Source organism: Varroa jacobsoni, unplaced genomic scaffold (genome assembly GCF_002532875.2).
Source record: "Varroa jacobsoni isolate VJ856 unplaced genomic scaffold, vjacob_1.0 scaffold_1207, whole genome shotgun sequence".
Taxonomy (NCBI): domain Eukaryota; kingdom Metazoa; phylum Arthropoda; class Arachnida; order Mesostigmata; family Varroidae; genus Varroa; species Varroa jacobsoni.
Genome location: NW_019214109.1, coordinates 118,353 through 143,452, shown reverse-complemented (window position 1 = coordinate 143,452; position 25,100 = coordinate 118,353). Strand labels below are relative to the sequence as shown.

Sequence of the window (25,100 nt, the reverse complement as noted above, 5' to 3'; positions counted from 1 at the left end):
ATTAATGACTCATAATCCCCCTTTTTAATCACCGAAGGGACGTAAATAAAAATTACCGCGTCTATGGTCATGTATCCTGCTGTTACTGAAACTAATTGCCTTATGATCTACATTCATGAAGGTAGAACATAAACGTCTTTGACAAAGTTATGATTGCGTAGAATTATGTCCAGAATATGTTCTGAACCCGTCCTATTGTCATGCATACGCGTGAAACTTGTAATACGATTTGTGCAAAGCCACCTCTTATGCCAAGTAATGAGTTTGAAAAACGGCTAGTAGTAAGCACAGAAGGTGAAAGCCATATATACTCTATTTGTCAGTTGGTTGCCCTATGTTGAGGAACTAGTAGTATCGGCCGACAAAAAATATGCTGAAATTGAAATCATGCATTTACAGAGTATTTAAGTTCATATTCGGCAGTTATGTTATTCCGAGAGAATTGAAACACACGAGAGGCACGATCTATCTGGTACGAACGCTGAAGGCAGCTAACAATTCCATTGCAGAGCTAAATTATAGGCGCAATATTCTAATAATGTTGGAATATTTTTTTCATCACCACGAGAAATTTGGCACCAAGCTTTACGTGAGTATTATTTCTCCATTCTTGCAGCTTTAAGGCGAAACTTAATGGATATGCAACAGGTTATGTACGTTGTGTTTACTTGCACAACTCATAGAGCCTGTGGGACCACGCTAGGTTTACCCTGTACTTCATGTGATAGCATAGTGACTAACATTTTCGTGCTGATGTTTAGGGCTGTTATAATATCGGTTCGAACCCGGGTATAGTCGGGCAATGTTTTGTTGTGGCAGCTAGCTGTGTGATAGTGGGCTTAACGGCTCCATTGATTCCCTAGGTATTTAAAATTCTGATTTTTTCTTCAAAATTATTTTTTTTGTAAATATATGTAGTCGATAGAGGAGAAAAGAACGGAGTTATTTTAAAGATAAAATTCTAAAGTTTTTGAGTGAATTTAATTGCTTAATAAACCACAATTTGACTTTGGCGTGATTAGCTACCATCAAGAAGTCTAACTTGGATCGATTCATTAACTTGGCCCAGTTTGAACTATATGCACAATGTGCGCAGTTCAAAGTGGCTTAGGCCGCACGTGTTGGCGATTTTTCGTGAGAATGTTTGCAGCGCTCGAACCGAAAAATAATATTGTATAAACACAAAAAAAAATTCAACTTTTGCTTTACGTTCCTGATAAAAGTCCGCTTTATGTCTAGTTACTACATACCGTAAATATGTGTAGTTTTTCTATAGAATAGCGCCGAATATACGAGATAGTAGGGTAATGTTGAGGACAATATTAAGAACAAAAACAATATTTGGAGCTATTCTTCCCTGTCCATTAGACCAGAGTTGTTAATATCATAATGCTAGTAAACATTTTCAGGCGCATACTATTTCAACATTGTACCATTTAATATTTGCTAAAAAGAACAAACTATTTAATTCAATAGAAAATTTAGATAAAAAATACAACACTAGAACAAAACTGAACAATAGTAAGTCTAACATTATTCAGGTATTACTTTTTCACTCAAATTTATATCTTTTCGGAAATCTTGCGAAAATTATGTCTATCTTATTCTACATATTTATACGTAAGTAAAAAGCTATCCAGTCAGGTAAGCATGCTTATTTTAGCCACTATGATATTCAGTATTTTATGCTTATTGAAGCCTTGCAGTTTCCTTACAATAGAATACATCGAGTGAACGAACTTATATGTTATAGATACGCGCGATGTTATAGATATTTTTCATCTCTTTCACCAGTTGTATCTTTAGCTTTTTATCACCACTTTCCTACCCAGCGTATAGTCTTGGAAAATTCACTATAATCCTCTTAAGTATTTATTACCGTTTGTAAAGACATGATTTCAACATTTTACTCTGCGAGTTAATTGTTATTAATTAAAGATCCCTCTTATTTAAGATATCTCGTTTTATTTTAGATGTATTTGTTTGACTACTTCAAATTGCCCTCGCTAGGGCAGAATGCAAACTGGCCGTATTCCACTCCACATCAATTTGCTCCTTTTATATTATTTGCTGTCTAAAATTTTTCTCTGTGTCTATAGCATGAAAGTAGCGTAAAAAGCTGCGACCGTCGCTAAAGCACAAACAACCTTGCCAGAGGTGTACACTTCGTTGACCTTGAAGCCGAAGCCTAAATCCCAACAGAGATGTCGAATTCCATTAAGGTAGTGGTAGAATAAGGTGCCTGATGCAGCTAGTTTAGTAGGAATAATCAGGGCCGGTGAGATATGCATCGCCTGTATGGCAGCTACGCATTCAGGGAATTGGCCTGTAATAATAATTATCGTCAACAGATAGATAAACAACACAATTAAAGACGACAATGCACCGGTCATAACTTAGATAATTAAATCGAGGGTAACCCAAGCCGTCATACGCACACGCTATTACAAAAGAAAGGTTTTGAGTCTTCCTTTTTGGGCTTGGTTTGTTTACCTTTTTACAGTCTACAGGATAGGGTCAGTAGCAATTGACTGATGTTTTAGTCTGACTGATGTTTTCTTACATCAAAACGTTTCCTCACCTTCCACATAAGATATGTATACTTTTAAATAAATTACTTGTAATTTATATTTAATTTCATAATTTCTCCAAAATATAGCGGTTATGTTTGTAAAAAAGATGACTCCGGCTAAAAGCTTGACCGGTTGTCTATAACTTTTTTTTCTGTAGTACCTAAAGAAAAATTCTATTCTGGAAAGCCTAATAACTCTTCATAATTATAATAATAATTATAATAATAAATTATAACTTTTCATAATGTAAAACACTCGGTGGACAACTTACATAGCTTTCCACCGCCTGTTAACAGCAACGGTTAAATAAGACGGCTGGTAAATAAGACAAAACGTTCTCTTTAACCGTGTGTTTTAAGATTAAATTCATAGCTACCTTATTATAAAAAAAAAAGCTATGTTTATTTTTTTTTAAATAGCTCGTTATTTGTAATGTAGTATATAATATATTTTATATAATACGTTATGCTCAGACGATGCCAAAGGAACAAAACGCTATTATATATAGCATTTGTAGAACTTTTCAAATATTTCCGACTCTTTTATTATTGAATAAACATAATTAGTACTAAATGGTTTTACCCACGTTAATTTTTAAGGAAGTGTACTAAATGCTTACCCTTCATAGTAAGGGCGCCGAACGCAAAACCGTAAACTCCCATAGCCAAACCTAATCCGGTAATTCGGTGCGTGATTGACATCGCCATCGGGATCTGCCATTTATAAATACTTAGATGTGGACTGAGAGGTCGGTTGAGCGCCTTTTGCCGATTGAAAAATGGTTCCGTAGGGCCGAGTGTCGATGTGGTCCTCAAAGCCTGTTGCAACGCCAGAGATTCCGGCATGGCCAAACAACGGCCGTATAGGCCTGCACGCAGGATCGGGTTCATTTTAAAGAAATGATCCTTAAAGAATCCACACAGACACTGACGAAAAGAACCAATTGAATTCAACTAATAACCGAGTCAGTTCACCTTTTTGTCTACCCGGAGGACAAGGTTTGTTTTGGCTTCCAGCAAATGCGCGATGGCATCGCTCTACGTTTAGCGTCGAACACAAACACCTAACTCGGTTTATAGTGCATATAAATATTACTGAAAGCTAGCAGCTGTGCTGGCTGTTAGGCGCATAGTGCAATAAACGATGCTAGTGGTGCCAGGACTTCTTATGAAATTTTAATATACACGAGTGCTATGTGAATTTGCAAGCAAACATATCACAGGTATTCAGTGTGTACTTTGTGTGTAATTAGTGTGAAAAGGTTTGCATTTATTTACGTCATGTTTTGACTGTGCAAGTAGTACAACAAAACCTCGTATAAATAAATTTATTCAATTAGAAACTTGCAGGTTGCCGACTCTGTCTTCTGTCGATAACTTTACAGTAAAGCAATACAAAAAAAACTTCAAATAACTTTACAATAGTAATAATAATAATAATAATAATAATAATAATAACAATAGTAATAATAATAACAATAGCTTTACAGTAATAATAACTTTACAATAAAGCAATACAAAACCTTAAATTGTTAATTTTCTGCGAAAGCATTCGTCAAATCCCTACAGGTTTGTGTATGTGAATTAATATCATTGGTCAAATTCAATTCGGTGTTTGCGGAAATCTATATTTATGTGTGAAATGAAAGAATCGTTAATTCGCTCTGTTGCCGAATTGAGCTGATATTTTTCTTCCCGAACTCAGTCATTTCCTTTATTTCACATTTCTCCAAGACCTTGATGAGCCTTATCAAGAAACCATACTTTGACTAGTAAAAGTTAATAGAGTTGTCTTATTAGGCCTACTAAAGTACAATTACAAAGATAACGGCCGATTACAGAGTAAAGGCCTGCGAGTAAGGCACACTATCATATTTAGTAGCGTACTGTTCATTCAACTCTCTATTATCTATTGGAAGTACTTGCTTTAAAGAAAAATAGGAGCATAAAACAAGCTTATTTTTCAATTGAAAAAAAGGCTTGTAGAACTCATGTGGTTGTTTTGTGAACTTGCACGAGTATGTATGTATTATTTTGACAGAAAGCGCAGATAACGTGTTGCACGCAGCAGTAATGTCTGAGTTATTAAGAACGTGCTGTCAATTATTCTAAAATCTTTTGCAGCATCAAAGAGAAATTGTTTATAGTTTCTACACTTGTAATAAATTTTCATATTAGAAACTATCATAAGGTACCGTAGTGTAATAGTAAGGGTATAGCTTAATATAAATTACGAGGTTTACAAAATTCATAACGTTCTTGATCGCTGAGATTTTTAATGAAGAATGGGATCATTCTGAATTTAGAGATTAGTCTTTCAGTTGCAGCGATTATCTATTATCTATATGAGTATACTTTATGTCATGCATAAAACAGTCTGCCAGTAAAAAAGTTTTTACGTAGGTTAAAAATCATTCCAAACTATTGTCACATTTACTAATACTATAGACACGAAATGTTTATAAGTAACGGGATTATATGCTCCTGATACTATAGAAAGAATATGTCAAGAAATTATTGAAGTTTAAATTCGTTCTGGTGATCGTCAATGTTCCAAAGGAAATAGGCTTATTATTTACTATTACGACTTTGCTTATCGTATAAACTTTAAAGAGAGTTATTAGGTGTCTGTAGCGGCCATAGTAATTTTCGTTGTTAACACCACCTATACTACTCCTACTTAATATAACTCTAAGATTCTTATGCTTATCTTACGATAGATGTTGACTGCGTTTTTATTACAACCGAAGACATAACAAGGCCTTTGTTATTAAAAATGCTAAAAATGTTCTCATAGCATTTAATTTAAACAGAGAGGAAACTATTTTTTGGTTATTCCTACGATGAACTATATAAATGGATCCTTCGATGGGCTCAATTTTATCTGTTTTAAAATACTTGGCTAAATTAAATGCAAAAAAGAAGAGTTGTAAAAATACTTAATTCTTCGAGTTCGTGTTTTGTAATCAGGTCCAATGAGTTGAGAATTTAAAAAAATACCGATGCTGCTACAAAACTTACTTAATTTCTCAAGCATCATCACATCTACGTTATATTCTGAAAGTTAAAATTAATTTTTATGTAGTAAGGCAACTGCAAGGGCGGAGCGGACCAACGGTAGCACAATGATAGCATAAGAGGAATGACACAAGCTATTTGACTCAGAAGTATGACACATCCGCTTTCGTATATCATTTCTTTACGGTTTTTCGAAGTAAACTGATAGTAGGATATGTTTATCCATCTTAGGGCATGGGAAGCCCCATGATCACACGGACTTAGATCTGCACAATAAGCGGGTTGAACCTGATGCTGGATATTACTTTACTCAATCCAGGAAGTAATTTAGGAATGGCCATGCAGCTTGGCATCACCATAAAGTAATCAGACCGCGTGCCCCAGACTCCTAAGCCAATGGTCCATGAATCTTTTAAGGAACTCCAGCTTGTGGACTACATTCATTGTCTTGTTTTACCTTATAGCAGCAGATATTTGTGCTATACATGTCAAGTACTATCATCACTTACGTCCGGATTTATTCAATATTGGCACCGAACTCGATTTCACCAACCCTTTTACTCTCCAACTGGTTAAAGATTGAACTATGGCTGGTATATGACGACCGTATGCTCCAGGTGAGTTCTTTGTTGACTGGAAGTCTACAAATTGCACGTGCAATATACGTGGAATTGGTCTGAGGATAATGCACGGAGAACCTATTTTTAATTAAATCCCACATTTTCTATATTCAGGTCATAATTCCGTAATACGTTACATGTGAAATGCCAGTTTTGGCTGATGGAACCGCAAAACTCCAAACTGTGCTGTAGTGAAAAGCCTGTTTCATTGCGGCAATACGTACTTGTCCTTTGGGTCCCAGCATCTAATTTCCTCCGTGCTGATCTACAAAATTCCAATCTCCGTTTTTGAAACGCGTGAGCCATTTACGTATTGTATTTTCACTTTGAGCCGTCCTGTCTAATATTTTTACCCACCTTCGATGCGCGTTGTGGCTTTCGAGGACCAAAATTTTCACCGCTAGATGTTAATTTTGGAGGCTAAAAGATAGTTTCTTTCTAAATTCGTGTCTCCCGAGGCAAACCGAATTAGTTTTGTCTAAGAGGTTTCTAGAGTACTGGAGCATTTACCAGCTAAATTTTATCTGCTGGTGATGCGTAGTTCAAAAGTTATTCAATCGCAAAGTTTTATCGATTTCGCTTGTAACGGTGTTATAAATAATGTATAAGTTTCCTCCAGAAACCTGAAAAGAATAATTGCCTCATACCATTGGAGGATGTTGCGGATGAAGCGCCTACTTGTAAGCCCAACGCTTCCAGTCTTATTCGAAACTAAGAAAAAATTAAACCACCCAATGGCAAGCTAGTGCATATCTGGTCGATCAACCGGATACTTTAAATTATCTTCAGAACATTAATATATAGGTTAACATAAAAATGAAATGGAGCTGACCATTGCTCGTGAATCATTCTTAAGTAGCAGCATGATACGCAAAAAAAAAAATACGCACGGCGACTACAAGTTGAATAGGCGAGACTTAACGTCGTCCTCAGGTCTTTAAAGGGCAAATAGCTTTGTTACTTCTCTTTCTGCCTTCTGGGAACCACTGAACAATATCGTAAATCGCATCGTCTCCGGAAAGGCATAACAATGCTAATGTGGAATTTCGGTTCGCTGTGCCCGACATTTTCAATCAAAGACACTGGGCAGTCTGGCACCACTGGCTGTTGCGAGATCATGCTGACAGATGGACACTTACATTTGTGGCATATATTTGGCTCAAAGTATGATTTGAATTTCAAATATTTCGGATTTTACATAACAATTTGAGGAAAATATTTGCGTTCAGGCTAAATGAATTATGAGAGAGTTCATGAAAGGGTTTATTCATTATTTATGCGCAAATATAATATAATCGATAACGTTTGTCGTACAGTCGCCAAGGTCTAGAAACGTCGAATATATTTCTTATATAAGCAGTTCATCAATCAACTTTCATTGACAACTGAGTTCTTTCGAACGAGAATGTTGTATATTGCTCTTTTACGCTAAGCGAGGCCTTTTCGTAGCTTTTTTGTTTCACAGTTTTCTTGAACAGCGTCATGTGACAAACGTGGTAACCAGTAAAATTACACGCGAACATAGAAATTTTTGAGAATGAAAGAAACTGCAAAGTTTCGAGTGCAATCTGTTCAGTACGAAAAACATTCATATTGAAGGACGTAAATTCACAAGAGCTAGTTAAATAATAACAGCGAAGTTTTTTTTTAAAAATAAGACAACACGGTTCTCGGGACTAGCGTTCTATTTTTAAACCTTTTTGTGAAGTTAGCCTAAGCAGAAGAGGTGAAATCACAGTAGCTGCTGCTTAATAGTTGGCATTTCATCGTAAGTACCAAGTAATGACCGTATCGTTTGGGCGTCCGGTTGTAGTGACTAAGCAGGATTTCATCATATGTATTAGTTCGGAATCAATCTATTTATCTGAATTTCCGACTAGTGACATACGCTTTGGAAGTAGTGTCAGGGGGTGATTAAGGGGGGTTACTGGATACGACTATTCATTGATTGGGGTATTAGCTGGCGAGAATCGCCGACACAAACGTGGACCGCCTGCGTAGAATCACTCACATTTTCAATGATACGAGGAAATAGAAACATTTCTCAAGTAAAATTGGATGAAGAAACTGCAGGACACTTAACTAGGTGCGACTGGTAGTCAGAAACTCATATGGGATGTGTCACCAATATTTGCTGTCCCTGATGCTTCAGTTTGTTCGCACCAGAGGTCTTAGCAATAATTTGATACTTGGGTTAGAATGTAGATTGCTTCTTGTTCTTATAGAGCAAAATGAATATTGAAGCAGCATCACTACTTTCTTCAGCTTACACAATTTGAACTTCGGATTCCTCGACATTTATTGAGCTTATTTCAGGCAAGTAAGTTCTTTGAGTGTGAACGGTCTACGCTTCCAAGATCTATCATTTTCTGGCGGTGTAGAACTATTATTTGTTACACGGACACTCATATGCCCGGATGCCCTTGATTGCTTTTGTTAAAGCTTTGCAGCAGCAACACTCTAAGTAGTTTACTATAGGAGTAACGGGAACCAAATCAAATATTATACAAGTAAAGAGTGTAATGTTACTGCCGACAGAAGTGCAAAGTAGGCCGACTATGCGCAAGCTAAAAACTTTAAATAAAAATGTAAGGTTATGAATTGAAATTAAAAAGTAATTCTGTATAGAACAAAATAAGACGAGACTAGTCTATCAGGCTAAAGTCTATGTGAAGCGATTTCTATTCGATTGAAGAGCGATTACAAATAAAAACTATACAGTCTACATAGCCAACATATTGCGCAACCCCAGTTTGAAGCCGCCAGCATGGTCTGTTATTCCGAGAAGACGGGTGGACGTGCAAGCATTTGGAAGACTGTACACTGCGTACTAAAGTGCTTTCCCATCGGTCCCGGCATATAGCCTCGGACTGGGAGGTCGGTGGCTGGGTGTAAAGGTTGCTAAAGTTTAAAGCTTAGGGAATACTTACTCGTGTAATTGCCGCTATTCGGTGCAACCTGCAATTAGAGAAGCGATCGGTTGAACACAGAGAATACGTACAAGCAAGACAACGCGGGAAAGTCTCAGCAGAATCAAGAGATTTGATTTGAGCAAACAAAAGGTACTGCAGTGTTCCAGAGACGGTACGAAGATGTTGTAGATGATTGGATAACTTTGATACAGTAAACCTTGGTTAGTTCTCAATCGAGTGTCCTCGCAGGTCTGGAGGTTTGGCATTCTTTAAGAAGAAATAGCCCAGAGCGCGGACTGTCATGGATCGTGTGTTGGAACACTCATGTGGGCCGCGTGGCCAAGTATTATGGCGCGTAGCAATAATATATCAAGTTATAAGTATTTCCATTGCTATTGCTATAGAGGTACTATGAATATATCGCATTTGTGCCAGTATCAGTACATCATTACAATATGCAAACAAATCCGCAATATAATACGATTACCACGTAAATAATCGGTAATACGTCTATATTTAATATATTTCAGGCAAGCTGCTGCTAGCATCATGATTGTTCCGTTATCTGTTATCTCGAGTGGCACTGGCTAGAAAGCGGATAAAGGCTCGGCTATTATAATTCACATTGACTTCGGACGAAGACGGCAAAAAGAAGCGTGAAGCATGACAATACCGACAATCCTTTTGACGAATGCACTCAGTGGTTGCACTAGAAAATGAATTGTGTCTAATCTAAGAACGGACAACACGTATTTCAGTGTACCTATGCATATGTATTATCGTGTAACATATAAATAAGCGTTTTCTTGCTTGGTCATAGTTAGGGGTAACCCCAAACGATTAATTTACGTTCTGCTAGAAAATACATAACTCTGTCATGCATTCAAAAGGGTTTGTCCCTTACTACACGATCAGCGTCGAAAAATTCGTCTAGAAAGTTGACATATGCCAACTACTCCACGTATTCCCACTTCGCTACTTCAATAGCAAAGGAATTCAATTCAATGGAGTTCGACACCGCGTTACTGGTCCGCTCGGACGGCGTGAAATCGTATAATTACCTCATTGCGGCTTCGGCTGTATGGCTGAGTTCGTTCTCAATGGGCACCTGCTATGGGTACTCAGCACCTGCGAAAAGTTCGATGCTTGCTATGGACGAATTCCCTATATCAGAGCAGCAATTTCAATGGTTAGCCAGTATACTCATGTTTGGTGGACTGGTTGGAGCTCTTACTGGAGGTAGGTTCTATCCAACTGGGCATTCGCAATCTATGATTATGGCAGGAAACAGACCAACTTATCAAGGGCTACCGAGGTCAAGTTTCTTGTTTGTTGATACCTTGAAATCAGCTTAGCTCGAAACCTAGTGTACTTCAATTTTCGGCTATAAGCTGGATATTACTAAGTAAGCTTTTTAATGCGCAGCTTCAAATTAGCTTCACCCAAAAATATGTATTTTTTAGTTTTACAGGAATTTTTTTATTGACATCTTTTCACATAAAACTGTATTTCAGCTATAGCATGTCTAATTCGGGTACCGATTAATATTTATACAAATAAAAAACTACGCTATCCAATGTTTCTCAGGAGTTTTACCAGTAATAATGTATACGCACGCGTACGCGTGTGTAAACACACAAGTTATATACGTTAAATCATATTAAAATAAGTGCCTGCGTTTTGAGCTTCCTTTACAAATTATTCAAATTTTCATTTTCTCTTATTTCGGAATAGGATATTTTAAGCCATATATAAATATATTCTTAAGTTATTTGTAGATAGATTGTGTTTCAAGTTGATAATTAAAGACGATCCAGAAGCACATATTAAATTGATAACATATGTTTTATTTTGGCATTTCGAGTGGAAACTCTGCTTATTTTATGAAAGCCTAAGTATAGTATGTATTTCTACAGGTGTGCTCAGTGATTACATGGGTAGACGGTGGACACTAATCGTGGCATCACTAGGAATGATCGCCGGCTGGCAGACGATTATTTGCGCATTTTCAATCACATGGTTGCTCACCGGAAGGGCTATTTGTGGATACTCTACAGGTTAGTCATCTATACCTTATCTGACTTGTCGATAATAACTACAGATCTTTGATTTAAAAGATTAGATTGAACAGAATCCAAGGAATCTATTATGTATAATTGGGACTCTAACATAGGACTTTTAAAATGAAACGGCTAAAGTGTATTTTGCATAGTTGAGAAGGAACATATCACATATAGGTCGCTATTGATTTCTTAAGGCTAAAATCTGTGGAATCTGAAGTCAGTTCTTGTAGAGTCTGAGGCACATTAACAGTGTACTTTTAACAGGGCATTTCAAAACCAGAATAATTTGCACATGAATTCGCTACTTCAACCAAAGTATGATTTGCACTAATTGGTTCTACGTGTTTAATTCAGAATTTTACTAAAGACATTCACTACAGGTATGTTACCTGTCTGGATGTCTTTATCCATTCTAAATGTATTGATGAATTCCGATGGATCCAACATTTTTCGTCTATCAGCCAAAATAGCTTGAGTGAATGGCTTTTCCTTTAAATCAGGTCGGCTGGTGAGTACCAGATTTTGCTACAAGTAACGAAAATATGTCATACTGACCATAGTTCTTCCCGAAACTCCTATAGGAAAATTTCGGTTTGCTTGCCTTAATATTTAAACCTGATTTATTTAGCGAAAGTAAACATCAGATGAGGTCAATCGTAATACATGAGATAAAGGAGATTTTTTTTCAACAGTTTAGAACATCCCCGTGCAATTTACAAGTTAGTTCAGCGAAAAGAAGTGGCCTGTTAGTTATTTTATCTAATTTACAGCGCTTTCAAAAATTTTGTTCGTTAGAAATGGGAACTGGTAGTTTAAAAGCGAAATGCCTTCGAGATATCACCGTTCCATGCAACCTTGTATGTGGTTCGTTTACATTCATAATGTTTTTTTTTTCCATTTATTACATCACGCATTTATTAGTGTGTTTACCGGTTAACTTTCAATAAGTAATTATGTTACTAAACGATGGGTACAGAAAAACAAATTCGAAACTACTTTCAACAAATTGGCAAAAATGCTAATTTTCGAGAGTTGTTGTCACGAAATTTGTCCATGATTTTTCACTTGTAGTTAAATCTAATCTAAATTGTTCCAGTCAAACAATTCCTTTCATATATTCATAAGTACGTCCAGCATATTAGACTGTCTGAAATAACTTGTTATGTTTGTCTGTCTTAAAGCTATTGTGGTTTTTACGAATATCATACTTTGACGTTTTTAGTATTGAAATATAGCGGTAATGTGGGTAAGGTTATTGATAATTTGCTTGATTATTACTCACCGCGCTTCCTAACTATCGCCATAATTGAACATCTGTCCAGGTGTTCTGTCACTGATTGGTCCTATCTATTTATCGGAGGTGTCGCCTCCAGCAGTCCGGGGTTCTCTCACTTCGGCCGTCCAACTGTTTGTTGCTACCGGACTTCTAGCTATGTATATTGTCGCCAACTTCTGTGCCTGGAAATGGCTTGCTCTCTTTGGAATGGTCTTCGCCAGCTTAACCGTCATTTTGCTGCTGTTTTCTGTTGAGAGTCCAGCGTGGTACTTCAGTAGAGAGCAGCATTCTAAAGCGACTAAGGTACGTCTATTCATAAGGTAGAATAATATTAAGAAGAGTAAAATAATGAACCTTTTCATTACCAGTTCCTCAACCCCCTTGTTCGTATATCATTGCTTCATTATTTTGAGCCTTTAGTTTTATTCTGTACTGAATGCTTCAGGCTATTTATTATAATCGTTTCTCCTCTTCAGAGTTAAAAAACGGGCCCTATTAATAAAAATTCGAAACGAAAAAAAAACTTAGCTATTGCTATCAGAACCACGATTAGTTCGACAAACTAAACGTTACTAATCTATCTTTTACATCATTTTGTTGAGTCTTCGATGGCTGTGCCCCAGTGAACTCTTTAAAAATAAATTGCGAGGGCGTTGTATTTCAAGAGTGAATAGTGGTAGTCTAGGTTATGCACTTAATGAGCTATAGCTTGAAAATTTCCATTCATATGAGCATACCTAGTCAATCCACTGCTTAAGACAAAAAAGTAAAAATTAATATTACGGTAAAACAAGTAATTTTTACCAATGTGATTTACTTTGCTATGCTGCAATGTAGGAGTGTCCAACTCAATGTAGGACCAATGTTATTACGACTCACAGGCTGTAATGCTTGTAGGGGGTTACATTGTCTCATGACCAATTACGTTCTTGTTATATCATTTGGTTTCAGTCTCTTCTGTTTCTTTGGGGCGACTGTGATCAAGTTACATCTGAAATTATGCGACAAGAAGGACTTAGTGAACGACAGGTATCACTCCACACTTCCTACCATGCAACTATAGACTAAAAGTAGTTATTTTAAAAACGATGTCTTGCGAATTACGATAAAAGCCATCTTTTTGTATTAATGGATTATAATGACACATCTATATTGTAGATAGCCATTAGTTCTATGTTTTACTAAATTTTTTTAATTTTCCAGGGACCAATAATGGCTGACAGTGTTGATCATATATGCAAAATCTCAGTCACTAAACCCATTCTTCTATCTGTGCTTTTAATGGTCGCCCAACAAGGATCCGGTAGGTTTGAAAATATTATAATCTTTACTGTTTTCACTCCTAAATGACAACACGAGTGCATTCTACCAAAAAAATCGCATAATTTCTTACAGTAGGGCCCTGCTAGTAGTTTTTATGTATAGTAACAAAGTATGGTAGCTTTGAAATGGAGCAGCAGACCGTGGCCACTTACCAGTCTAAAGATTTGGCTTTTAGGTGGCTGGAGTACTCATATCTAGATGTGTATTTACATTTAATATATTAAACTGTTACAAGCGAAGCCGGCGGGCTTTAGAATTGAATCACTCTTGAAATAGTTGGGTTAGAATAGTGATTTTAATATTTGTTGTTAAGTAATATTGACACACTTTTCTCAGCGCTCTGCCAGCTTATAAATAGCCATACATTTAATTCTTACGTGTAATTTCTCTACGGCTTCTCAAAGTAAATCGAATGTGAAATATAATTGCCCAGCAGTTGCCCTTTTTAGGGCATGGAGAACTCCGTATTCACACGAACCTAGATCAGGAGAATAAGCAGGTTGAATTTAACGTTGGGTATTCTTTTGCTTAATACAGGAAGTAACTGAGGCATAGCGATGAGGTCTGGCGTTGTCATCAAGCAACTAGGTTGCCGTGTCAAAGATCGATGTATCTTTTAAAGAATCCGATATAGCGGGCTACGTTCATTTCTTTTAATTCTTGGACGATATCTCATAGTAGTAGATGCACCTCATGTTCATTGCAAGTACCACTCTCACTGAACTTACCCGAGATTGTTATGGAAGTCGATTTCTCTCCAGAGTGACGCCATTCTCTCGCCTGGTCCTTTTTCGGCTGGCAATAAAGACTGAGCCATGAAAAAGACTCCTTTTTTTGCTTAGTTTCCGTATGCTCAATATTTAGGTCATAATTCTGTAGCATGTGGCATATAAAACGCCAGTTTTGTACGACAGAATCCTTAGGCTTCGAACTTTTGTTTTATGAAAACGCTCCTCGGTTGCGGCAATGCGTTCTTGTCCTTCGGGTCCCTATATTTGGTTGTCTCCTCGCTGGTCTTCAAACTCTGATTTTGGTTATTGAAAGGTTTACATTAACCAAGCACTGGGTTTCTGCTTAAAGCCTCTTTGTCCAATATTTTCACCAATCTTTTATGGATTTCTACAGGGCTATAACCTTCGAAGGACGAAAACTTGATTACTGAGCGCTGATTTTCAAAACTAAAAGATCTTTTCCTTTAGAACTCAGTTATCCTAACGTAAATTCAACAGGTATCACTCATAATCTTCACGTGATGCAAGTATTTATCACCTAATTCCGTCTGCTAAGCGCGCGTGGTTCAGAAGTTACAAATCTCAAAGTCCGTTTAATCCGCTTGTAGTAGCCTAATATTTGGTACCTTGCAAAGTGTATCTACGGAATTGTGTATCCTTTGTGTAGCCTGAACCTATTTGTCCAACAATAGTAGCTTCTATATCTTTATTATAGAAAAATCAACATAAATACGCAGCCCTCTTTAAGCCAAATGAACTGATGACATACCGAATACCTATTGCGTATCCCTTTTTTAGCTGTGAACGCAGTTGTCTTCTACGCCGAGGATATCTTCCATCGGGCTGGTAGCTCCCTTTCAGCTTACACCTGCATGGTTGCCTTCGGATTAGAACAGGTCAGTAGTGTAAATCGTTTGCGAATGAATTCAGATTCGATCGAATAACGCATCAAGTAGGAAGAGGTAAATTTAATTGCTATGGTGACATGCAGTGTTATCTAGTGCACGCTTGCTGACATACTAGTCGAAGCCGAAACATGCAGAACGCATTTGAATTACGTTGCTGTTAATATGGTATAAAACAATCTACAAAACTTGCCGAAATACTCCTCGCATTCACGAGTATGTTTTGTTCCAATGTAATTCTGCATGGTAATGAGTATTTATGTCGTAGCTACTACGTATCAATTTGCGTAACAGATATTTCTTTAATTTAGATATCATTTTTTAATAGAGCTATTTAGGTTGCGGATAGCCTCGAAGATATCATTCGGGAAAGTAAAGCTGCACACGATAAAAGTCGACATCTTTATGGTTAACAGCAAGTAGCAAAAGGCAAGGGGAGCATTCCTAAACTCAAATATTCCACAGACACTGGGGAAGTCTTTTAATGATTTTAAAGATGCAAGCACCGTATTTAATAAATAAAGTGAATGAAAGGGTATAACAATAATTCAACAAAAGGGTGGGAGAATCTTGAGGCGGGGCTTAGTAAACCTACTTCGACGCTCACTTTTTAAGTGTTACAACCGGAATTACATCGCTATCATGATTTAAAGTGAGTTGTTACCGGAAACCTTTGAGCCAGAGAATTAGTGCTGCAGAAGTACACGAAATTTAATATCCATAGCTCTTTTCTCTCTGCATATACCAATTAGAGTTCCATATAGTTTCATTTCAAACTGCAATGGATGTTCACCCATAGAAGCACGCGAAGTCCTAACAATAGATTCATAGTCAGAATCGAGTATCGGTCGTAGACGCAGCAAAGGAAGTCTGGATATCATGACATTGACATGTAATTAAAAATTGGAACAGTCACTAGACTTTAAGAAATAAAATCTTTACTTAGTCAAAAAAAAAACTTAAAGTGAGCAAAGAGTAACGCAACTATGTATATTTAAAAACTGTTTTTCGTAAATTGTGTTATTTCTTCACGGTTTCCGACCTGACAAGGGTTCTACTTGGCAGTTCCCAACGTACAGACTTGGAGATCTAGACCTTCTCGTTGGATACCCTGTGTTTGATGAACTGAAACTGTTGTTGAAGAAAAATTGTGGAAGCCACTCAGAAATAATTAGTAATAGTCTAGTACCATTTTTTGAATAAGTTAGTCAAGCCAGGATCGTCTGAGCACAGTAGTGTTACATCTCTAAGTACTACAGCTTAGAAAGTGAGGCTTTAACTACATGCACTTTCTAAATAACACAAATTTCATATTTCTACTGAGACCATTGCCACTTCAGTAACGTAGTAGTTTTATTTTTTCATCTATGGAGCTCTGGGGGTGAGGACCTCAATCAGTAATTTTCAATGCCCTCTACAGCTGACACGAGCTAGCCAGTTCAAGCCGAGAAAAAAAACTCGCCGTCCTAATAAACAAAATGGCAGAAAATAAAATGGCATTGTTATATGACGCATTTGGAGGTCTAGTTAAGTTTTTTTTTTTGTTTGAAAACGTGTTTTTTCCGTTTTAGGTAATTGGCGCTGTAATAAGCATGAGTCTGATAGACAGCTACGGCCGTCGGTATCTATTATTGGGTTCATCGTTTCTTGTCTCCATTTCCCTTTATACCATGGTAGTCTACTTTATTGAGCTTAAGGTGCGTATTCCTGAGTCCAGTGGGTGAAGCATGTCCATTTTTAGTAGAAATCTTGAAAACTTTCATTTTCACGATTTGTTTCACTGCAATCATTCTCTGTGTCCCCACAGTGATAAAGTAGGAGCTTACCCATGTTAGTTTTGTTGTAAACTTAACCGGAGTTTGTTTTCCTTTTTAGTCGCCGTCGGGTCAATGGGGTTGGATTCCTCTCGTAGCTATGTCGATTTACGCAATAGCATTTGCAGTTGGACTGGGACCTGTCGCCTGGGTTATGATGGGTGAACTTCTTCCCCAACGGTGAGTGTCTTCCTTCGATTAGAGTTCAGTTTAATTATATGAAGATACCATATCTAGTGAACTCAGGAGACAACCTATCTTGTATTCAGCCTCCACCTGACCTTTGCTAACACAACTTGCTTTTTCCAGATGCCGTTCTTACGGAAGCATACTGGCAACTAGTGTAAACTACACTTGCGCCTTCCTGGTGACCAATCAATGGAGCAAAATCCAAACAGTTTTAAGTGCAGCTGGCACATATGCCGTGTTTGCTACCATAACGCTGGTATTAGCGACCATCTTTTTGGTGGAACTTCCCGAAACAAAAGGAAAGAGTCTGGTCGAAATCGAAAGGTATTTTGTCCGATTACAACGAGTTGATGCGACCATTGGCGCGTCGAGTACAGAAAGCTCCATAGTAGCAACGCCGCCACCACCATTGGCTACGGGTGGGAAGAACGAAGCGTAACAACTTTAGAATATAATTTTTCCCATTTAACACAAAAAAAATAACTATATTTGCATAGAACAAAGCGATTAGCTCTAAAAGTGGCTGCTCATATGGATGCGTTCAACGAAGGAAAATAAAGGATAAGTAAAGAAAAAAAATCAGCATGACGTGAAGCAATCACTTGGTCAAACAATCCTTTGTACACCTGGAAACATTTCTTTCCTATATATATAATAATACAAAAAGTATAATTTTCTTAATAAGTATCGTAATTGTAATTATATACTGTGTTTATGAATTTTTATAATAATACAATTAGGTTTAAAGAAATAGTTGCCAGGTTTATCCATCTGGCTTCTAGCTTCGAACAATTTTTGCTTTTGGCTTTGTGTGTAGAATGAACGAATTGCCTTTGACGGGCTCTAGTAGTAAAAGATGTTATTCGTCGAAGATACCAGGTTCTGTGAAATTACTAATTTGTGGCAGTGTATTATGGTTGTTACAACCAAGTAGAAGACAATCGATGGGCCCTGATACAAAATTGGAAAATAGAAATAAGAACGACAATTATTGCATAAGACATGCGCAGTTATGATAAAAATAACAGCACTAAAGAGCAAGTAATCAGGGTATAAAAAAATACGTTCAAAAAATTAATAGTCAAAATAAACTTTTTAGTTTCGCGCAACATGAGTGATCCGCAGATGAACATGTCCATGTTGCGCTACAATGCATACCAGATCATTTTGACGTAAATACATGACTAATTTTTTTTTTTGATAGGGCTAATTATTACTATTTCTTAGAAAACCGACAACCAAAAGAATCATTTGTTTGGTTTTAAGCCAACTTCTTTCGATGAGAATGATATTTTTGGTCGATGTTAATCTGAATCTCACCAGAATTTAGAAATAGTGTCTGACAATGTTGGGTACGTTCATAAGGTGGTTGATCATTCGAAAATTTATAATTTTTTTTTTAAAAAAAAATTTATAAATTTATAATTAGATAAGGTGCAAGAAGAAATGTAATATAAAACCGTTTACAAGCCTCTGAACCTGCAAACGGTTCCTAAGGTCTAACAAAATACCGCTGCCATTTTCGTTGCCCAGACTATATTTGTGTCGGTATAGTAATATAATAGCTATCCACTACCATATGGGATCAGATTATTTATTTCTTATAGGAGGTTGAACCACCGCGAATCAAGACTGTTGAAGTGTGGCAAAGAATTCTTAAATACTCGGGTGTGTACCAATTAAATACGGACGTAAATACTCGATGGCGCCTAACTTCTGAGCTAATACTAATCTTCTGTAGCTTTTAATATTGTATTCGTTTTAAAAACTTACGTGAGAGGGAAGTCCATATTTTTGTTATTCTGAAGTTCAGCCGCGTCGCGTTTTTTGCCAGGTTTTCAATCAACGCGTTTGTCTTTAGCACACGCTGTCGCACTTTAGTTTCCCAAAGGCTGTCAAAAAATGTTTCTTTCTGTTGGAAACTCACGGGTAGCGAAACATCAAGCCCGTTGTTGTGCGTTAATATAGGCTACTGACTAGATAAATAAGCATATTATGTGAGTATTAATTCGGATTGCATACCGTATATGGATGAAGCGCTGTTTTTAAAGCAGAAATGTTAGCGATATTGATGCTTGTTCTTGTACATTAATAAAACATGCCGTTAATAAAAGAAAAACGAAACATTTGTCTTTCGTCTATTTTTATCACCTGAACTCACTTAAAATTGGGTTCCGGATAAGTTTCTTAAAGGTAAAGGTTTCTTTTGTGTAATTGTTTAACCTTATTCAATAAATAAAGCAATTTTTCACTTTGAAATATAGTGAACGTATTGTGATACACACATACATATATATATATATATATATGTATATATATAAAGAGACGCATAGGCGCTCTCATGGATGCACTTATGCTCTGAAATTATTAAACGATAAATCTGATAGCCTTGAATGGCGTCTACTACTCGACGGGACGGCAATTAAAAGACGTTGAGGGAATTCCAACCGCTTCTCACTTCATATAGTTGTATGTCTATATAAAATTTTAGAACTTAATGAACATATAAAACCAATTCGATTCGGAGTTTTTGTTTTGTGTATAATAATTTAGTAATATAAACCTGTATCAAACCTGTAATTGTTACAATTACGGCACGACCCTAACTGTGACGAACGCGATTTCAGAAACAATTATGCACGGCAAAAATTATACTGCACAATTTTTCAGGCGGTATGGGAAACTAAATGTATTAAAACTATATAGAATATTTTCACACATGTTCCGCATTAGTCTATAGTGTAAAATTTTGTTATAAAGTATCCAGATTTTATGATGATTCGGGGATTCTGATGGCCGCCACAATTAGGACCGTAATATATAAAAGTTAATCTAACCGAAATTAGTACGCTGTTAACCTATGTTTTAATGTGATAATCTTTAATGTCTTCCATTACCACGGACGTACTACCGAAGACATCCATTGTTATAAAAACTTTATTTCTCAAGTTGACGGTAGATCTTCGTCAAGAAAAAGGTTAAGCACCTAAAAATAGGTATACTTATCAGGTCTTTATTCTGCAATGGTACGCCTGTTCGCTCCTCTCAATAGGTCGCCTGAAGAGATGTGCTTGAACTTTGCAACTGAAGGCTTGCATTGCATTTTTCTCGGGCCACCCAGGATAGCGACTACCGGAACCTGCGCAGGAAAGCGGCGACGGCTTCTGTTCATCATTTATATGCACATACTTAATATAAAGTGCTTGCTATACATACAATTCCAGTACCTGACTCTAAAGCTGTATAAAGATTGGTGTCAACAGCTCCACGCATTTCTAACGAAGATTGACGGCTTTCACTTCGTTACAATTCACGATATCCGACCTACCCATTGACCTACCTTAACACCTAATAAATACGGACAACAAGACAGAAAAAGCGAAGAGACAATTTGTCTTTGTTTGGATAGCGTTATATATACAAAATTTGGTGGGAAAGAAGTAACATATGTAATTATTATGCGTATACTCCTTATACATTGCGTGAAGTGAATGAAGAGGAACTGAGCTAAGTAAATGTGTTTCTTATATAGCGCTATAATAAATATTCCATATTTTGTCTTCCTGCCGCCATTAACAGGGCGAAACGCACAAAAAACGACGCGTACCTGCATTCCATTTGGATCTTCTTAATCTCGACCTGAGCTACTCTAGCTTTCACAGCCTTGGAGGTTCCATCGACGATCGTCGTCGAATAGGTGTGCTGATGGCCTGATTCTTTTGTCAATAGAAACCACCAAAGCATTCAAAGACACACAAGCATAATAAAAATTTAGCACGTAGCCTATGTCCGGAGATTAAATTTTAACTGACCGTTTCATTGCACCGGAGTAATGGCTACAGTGTATCAGCGCCATGAAAATAAAGTAACTGCCTAATTCGGAGAGCATGCCACATTCGGAATTTATCTCGATAATAGTGTTTAATTTTCTGTTTCTACAGAGACACCTCCCGCATAATCAATACGTTAATCTCGAACTTTCAGACAACCAACTTGAACACTGAACACCGATCCAACGTAGCCTGAGTATGCTAAACCACGTCAAAAACGTCTTGAGAAATAAACAAAGCAGAAGGTCACAGTATGTTTAAGGGCCTGTTCATTACCCGGATATTATAGTTAGGTGTATAAATATATGTAGATTAACGGGCACATAAGATTAACCAAAATATGTTAGCGGAGCGTTTACGATAGGTATTTCTATGAGAATCAACACCATATTAATAAACAAACCTCTTGTGCCATCATTGTGATCAGTGTTTGTTCTGATGTTCAATTTGATGATGAAACCGCATACAGCAGGACGAATTTGGCCTATAAAGAGGTTTTCACACGGAACACATAGCGTTGTCGATAAATATGTCACCTACGAATGAGCTTTTTTTACAAAACTCTCCTTAGAAATTCAACCAAGCGACAGATTATCTTGAACACTATATATATATATATATATATATATATATATATATATAGTGTCATGGTCAGCTTTGTGGAATCGCTTTTCTATTTCTTCAAGTTCTCACTTTGCTTTCGTCTCTTTTCATCATGAACACAAGAAAAGGTTATGTGATATGATAAAATATGTTGATTAGATATCGCCTAGTCAAATTCTGTTGTAGAAAGTTTAGGTAATTTCTTTCGATGAGTGCTGCACCGTAACTCACTCTTTAGGTTAGGTAAAACCTTTTCTCAGTTTCCTATTCTTTGTACTAGCCCTTACTTTGTGACTTTATGAAATGCTGAATCTTAGTCCTGATTCTATAGTCGCTGCGATTACAAATTGTGCACCCACAATGTATTCTTTATACCTGGACCTAATCCAGTCTATTTTGGGTACTGCTTTATCTCATTTGTGCTGATATTGTGCTGATGTGTGATGATTAAATTCATTACTAAACCGGGGAATGCGTTTAAAACAACACTGGAACGTAACGCAATTGCGCTTGGGAAAAATCTCTTGATGATTTTACGATCAGCAACGTTGACTGGTTGGTCATCGTGTTTAATTGAAGTGCAGGTCTTTTCTGCAAATTCAACATCTAAATCAGCAAAGTCCTGATGACTACTGTAGACGAAATTATTAAATTGGCTTAAATTATCTTACGAAGAGTGATGTGAATTTTTTTTTCACAACGTTTTCATGTACTATTCATTCAAAGATTAAATAAAAAAAATAGCCTCAAGTATTTGCATTTATCAATTTTCTCGTTAGAGCATACAAATTCGAGATCATTCTTCTTAATGATTTGACCGTTATAAGATTGTATATGTATAACGATCGATCTTATGGTGTGCCGTTTTGACAAAGGTGACTAAGTGCTATTACTGAATATGAATCATTATCAGTAGGTACATTTGATTGGCGATGCGTCGATATTTAATAATTAATGAGAGTACAAAGTCACGAGCACATACAAGAATTGATACGAAAGCACCGTCATCATTAGCTTGCCGCTATCAAACGTTACACTACAAACTCCCTAAGCATGTACGACTACATAGCGAAGTGAATTTCATAATAGAATAGAACACCATATTGTATCCATGTGCGTGGGTGTGCGTATATTCATGTACCAGTTGGCATCTCTTCCATTCCAATAGCAAGCAAACACTCGATGTCATCACATTCATCTTCATCTCATGGTTTTTGTATTAGTAAGATAACCATAACAGTCTTCACATCAGTACTCGCCCTCAGAGCAGTCTTTAGTGATATCTTTAATACATTAATGAGGTCTATCCTCGAAACGGGCCGTCTCCGGTAATTAACATCACCCGCTGTCTATCTCTCCAATGGCGTAATTAAAGGATGCCTTTTCGGTTTTCGCGTACTTTTTCACGCTTCCAGATAGAATTCGGGTATGTATGTCGCAAAAACGACAATTACGGTAGTACAGCACACTGTCTTATCTCAAGTCAGGCATTTTTAAACACGAAGTTATACAATTATAGTGACGCTCACACGCAAAAAGGCAACTTGAGCCTCCTTTTTGTCTGTCGCGATGGCATGAGCTTTTATGGTTACTACATTTTGTATAAATATACAGTTTTTACCGTTCCCTTTCACTTTTTAATTTGATACACATGATTTCTTTTAAGAGACTTTATCTGCAGGCAACTCAAGGGCTCGACAGTGGAGTTCGATCACCCTTTAAAAGATTTATTTTGTTTTTCTAAACACCTTTTTGAGAACTATTTATTAATTATAAATAAAGATAGGTTTCTGCTGAAAAAAAATACAAACTTTAGCAAAAAATTGGTACCGTCAACTTAATACTGATTATTCGTGAATTTATGAAGGCCTTTTACTTTCTAGGGTAGTTTTTCAACTCCCCATGATAGTTTATTGGGTAACGTATTTCCCAGCTAATCGTAAGGGTACATTGTGGTCTGAGTTCGAACCCGAGCATAGACTGACTGTTTCGTGGTAAAAGCCAACCACCTGATGGAATGCCTAACGATGATAGCAAACGTAAAACTCAAAACGTAGAGGGTGGTGTTGCAATAGGTGCAAAAGGTTATTCGGTGTTCCAGATATAGAAGCGGGCAATACGCCTGGAGCCTAATGGAGTGCACCTGTTATTAACACCTTCACTACTTCCATCAACGTACGGGGACTTCATTAACTTTTTCTGTACGTACATTTGTGCGTTTTGATACCATCGTAGAGCTCGTATAAACATACACAACGTATTCGCATACAATTCACCACTTTGGAAATAATTATGGAAAACTATACTATGGGCCTTTTCGCTAGGCTTTACGATGCAAGGATATCTGTAATGCCAATCCCGTTACCCTGACTGTATCACGGACTTGAGCTCTCCGTCTAAAATATCCGGGAAAATCGCACTGTTTGTATCAGCAGATTTTTCCGGGGCAATCTGAACAGCAGCTTCATTAGTCATTGATGCTACACGGCATTTATCAGACTCCTTCCATATATATATACATACGTAATTCAATTTCGGTTTTAGAGCGTGCCAGTATGGTGTGACATACTATTGTTGAGCTTTGCAAAATTGTCACTGCCATTAACTACTGATTTACCAAACCCATGTTAAACAAAAGTAGCAAACTATTTCTAGAACTGTTATATTATCTAAAAAAGAAAAAGAAATGAAACCTTGCTCCAATCAAAACAGATAGATGTATATAATTCGCATTACGAGCTGGTCTATTATTTCTCTGAGGGTTATGAAATAATACAGAGTGTGCGGTGAGGCTATATAAACAAAGGGCAACTTTCAACATTTATGGAAAGGCGTATTGTGTACTATAGTTTCGATCATGTTTACCAACATTTCCATAATGTCAGCTCGAAATTTCGATATACGAGAGAGCCCACGTTTCAATTTCCACTATTTATGGAGACCATTGGTTCTCTACTGAATTATTTCAGCAGGAAGGGATCCAATAGGTCCGTTACGCAGGACCAGGTAAAACAGGTTTAACAGTACTTGACCAAACTACCACAATTATCTTACGATGAGACTTAATACTTGTAGGTGCCTGGATAAAACAGCACACAATGTTTCTATGAAGGGTTCGCTATACAACCACACATAGGACCAAGCGTCCTTCGTTACTTTTTAGAAATGAAACAGAAGAAGCCAGTATAGACAAAAGAAGGACGCTGCTATTTTGTAAAGTAAAGGTACATAGAACCATGAAACA

General features: G+C 36.9%; 2 protein-coding genes across 5 annotated transcripts; one reads left to right on the top strand and one right to left on the bottom strand.

The window, feature by feature from the left end:
• Positions 1-1,945: 1,945 nt before the first annotated feature.
• LOC111267668 (succinate dehydrogenase cytochrome b560 subunit, mitochondrial) lies at positions 1,946-3,606 on the bottom strand. The gene is made up of 2 exons (XM_022846046.2): positions 3,193-3,606; positions 1,946-2,326 (listed from the first exon to the last, which is right to left on the bottom strand). Exons 1-2 carry the CDS (start codon positions 3,461-3,463, stop codon positions 2,094-2,096), a joined length of 504 nt encoding a protein of 167 aa, XP_022701781.1. The 5' UTR covers positions 3,464-3,606; the 3' UTR covers positions 1,946-2,093.
• A 55-nt stretch (positions 3,607-3,661) lies between these two features.
• Positions 3,662-19,547, top strand: LOC111267667 (facilitated trehalose transporter Tret1). Of its 4 annotated transcripts, none has more exons than XM_022846042.2 (10): positions 3,665-3,795; positions 9,653-10,361; positions 11,039-11,179; positions 12,508-12,764; positions 13,413-13,490; positions 13,665-13,764; positions 15,314-15,411; positions 16,992-17,117; positions 17,296-17,414; positions 17,544-19,547. In XM_022846042.2, the coding sequence occupies exons 2-10, from the start codon at positions 10,127-10,129 to the stop codon at positions 17,860-17,862; spliced, it is 1,473 nt and encodes a 490-aa protein (XP_022701777.1). In that variant the 5' UTR covers positions 3,665-3,795; positions 9,653-10,126; the 3' UTR covers positions 17,863-19,547. The 4 variants fall into 4 exon arrangements, with proteins under 4 accessions (XP_022701780.1, XP_022701777.1, XP_022701778.1 ...); XM_022846043.2 differs by having other exon boundaries at positions 3,689-3,834; XM_022846044.2 differs by lacking the exon at positions 3,665-3,795 and adding an exon at positions 6,111-6,207.
• Positions 19,548-25,100: the final 5,553 nt, after the last annotated feature.

Bases quoted from the DNA above. Each gene is read 5' to 3' on its own strand.
- LOC111267667 (XM_022846042.2), top strand. From the start codon at position 10,127: ATGGAGTTCGACACCGCGTTACTGGTCCGCTCGGACGGCGTGAAATCG. The intron at 10,362-11,038 runs GTAGGTTCTATC...GTATTTCTACAG, and splicing joins GGTTGGAGCTCTTACTGGAG to GTGTGCTCAGTGATTACATG. The intron at 13,765-15,313 runs GTAGGTTTGAAA...TCCCTTTTTTAG, and splicing joins GGTCGCCCAACAAGGATCCG to CTGTGAACGCAGTTGTCTTC.
- LOC111267668 (XM_022846046.2), bottom strand. From the start codon at position 3,463: ATGAACCCGATCCTGCGTGCAGGCCTATACGGCCGTTGTTTGGCCATG. The intron at 2,327-3,192 runs GTAAGCATTTAG...TTATTATTACAG, and splicing joins CGGCGCCCTTACTATGAAGG to GCCAATTCCCTGAATGCGTA.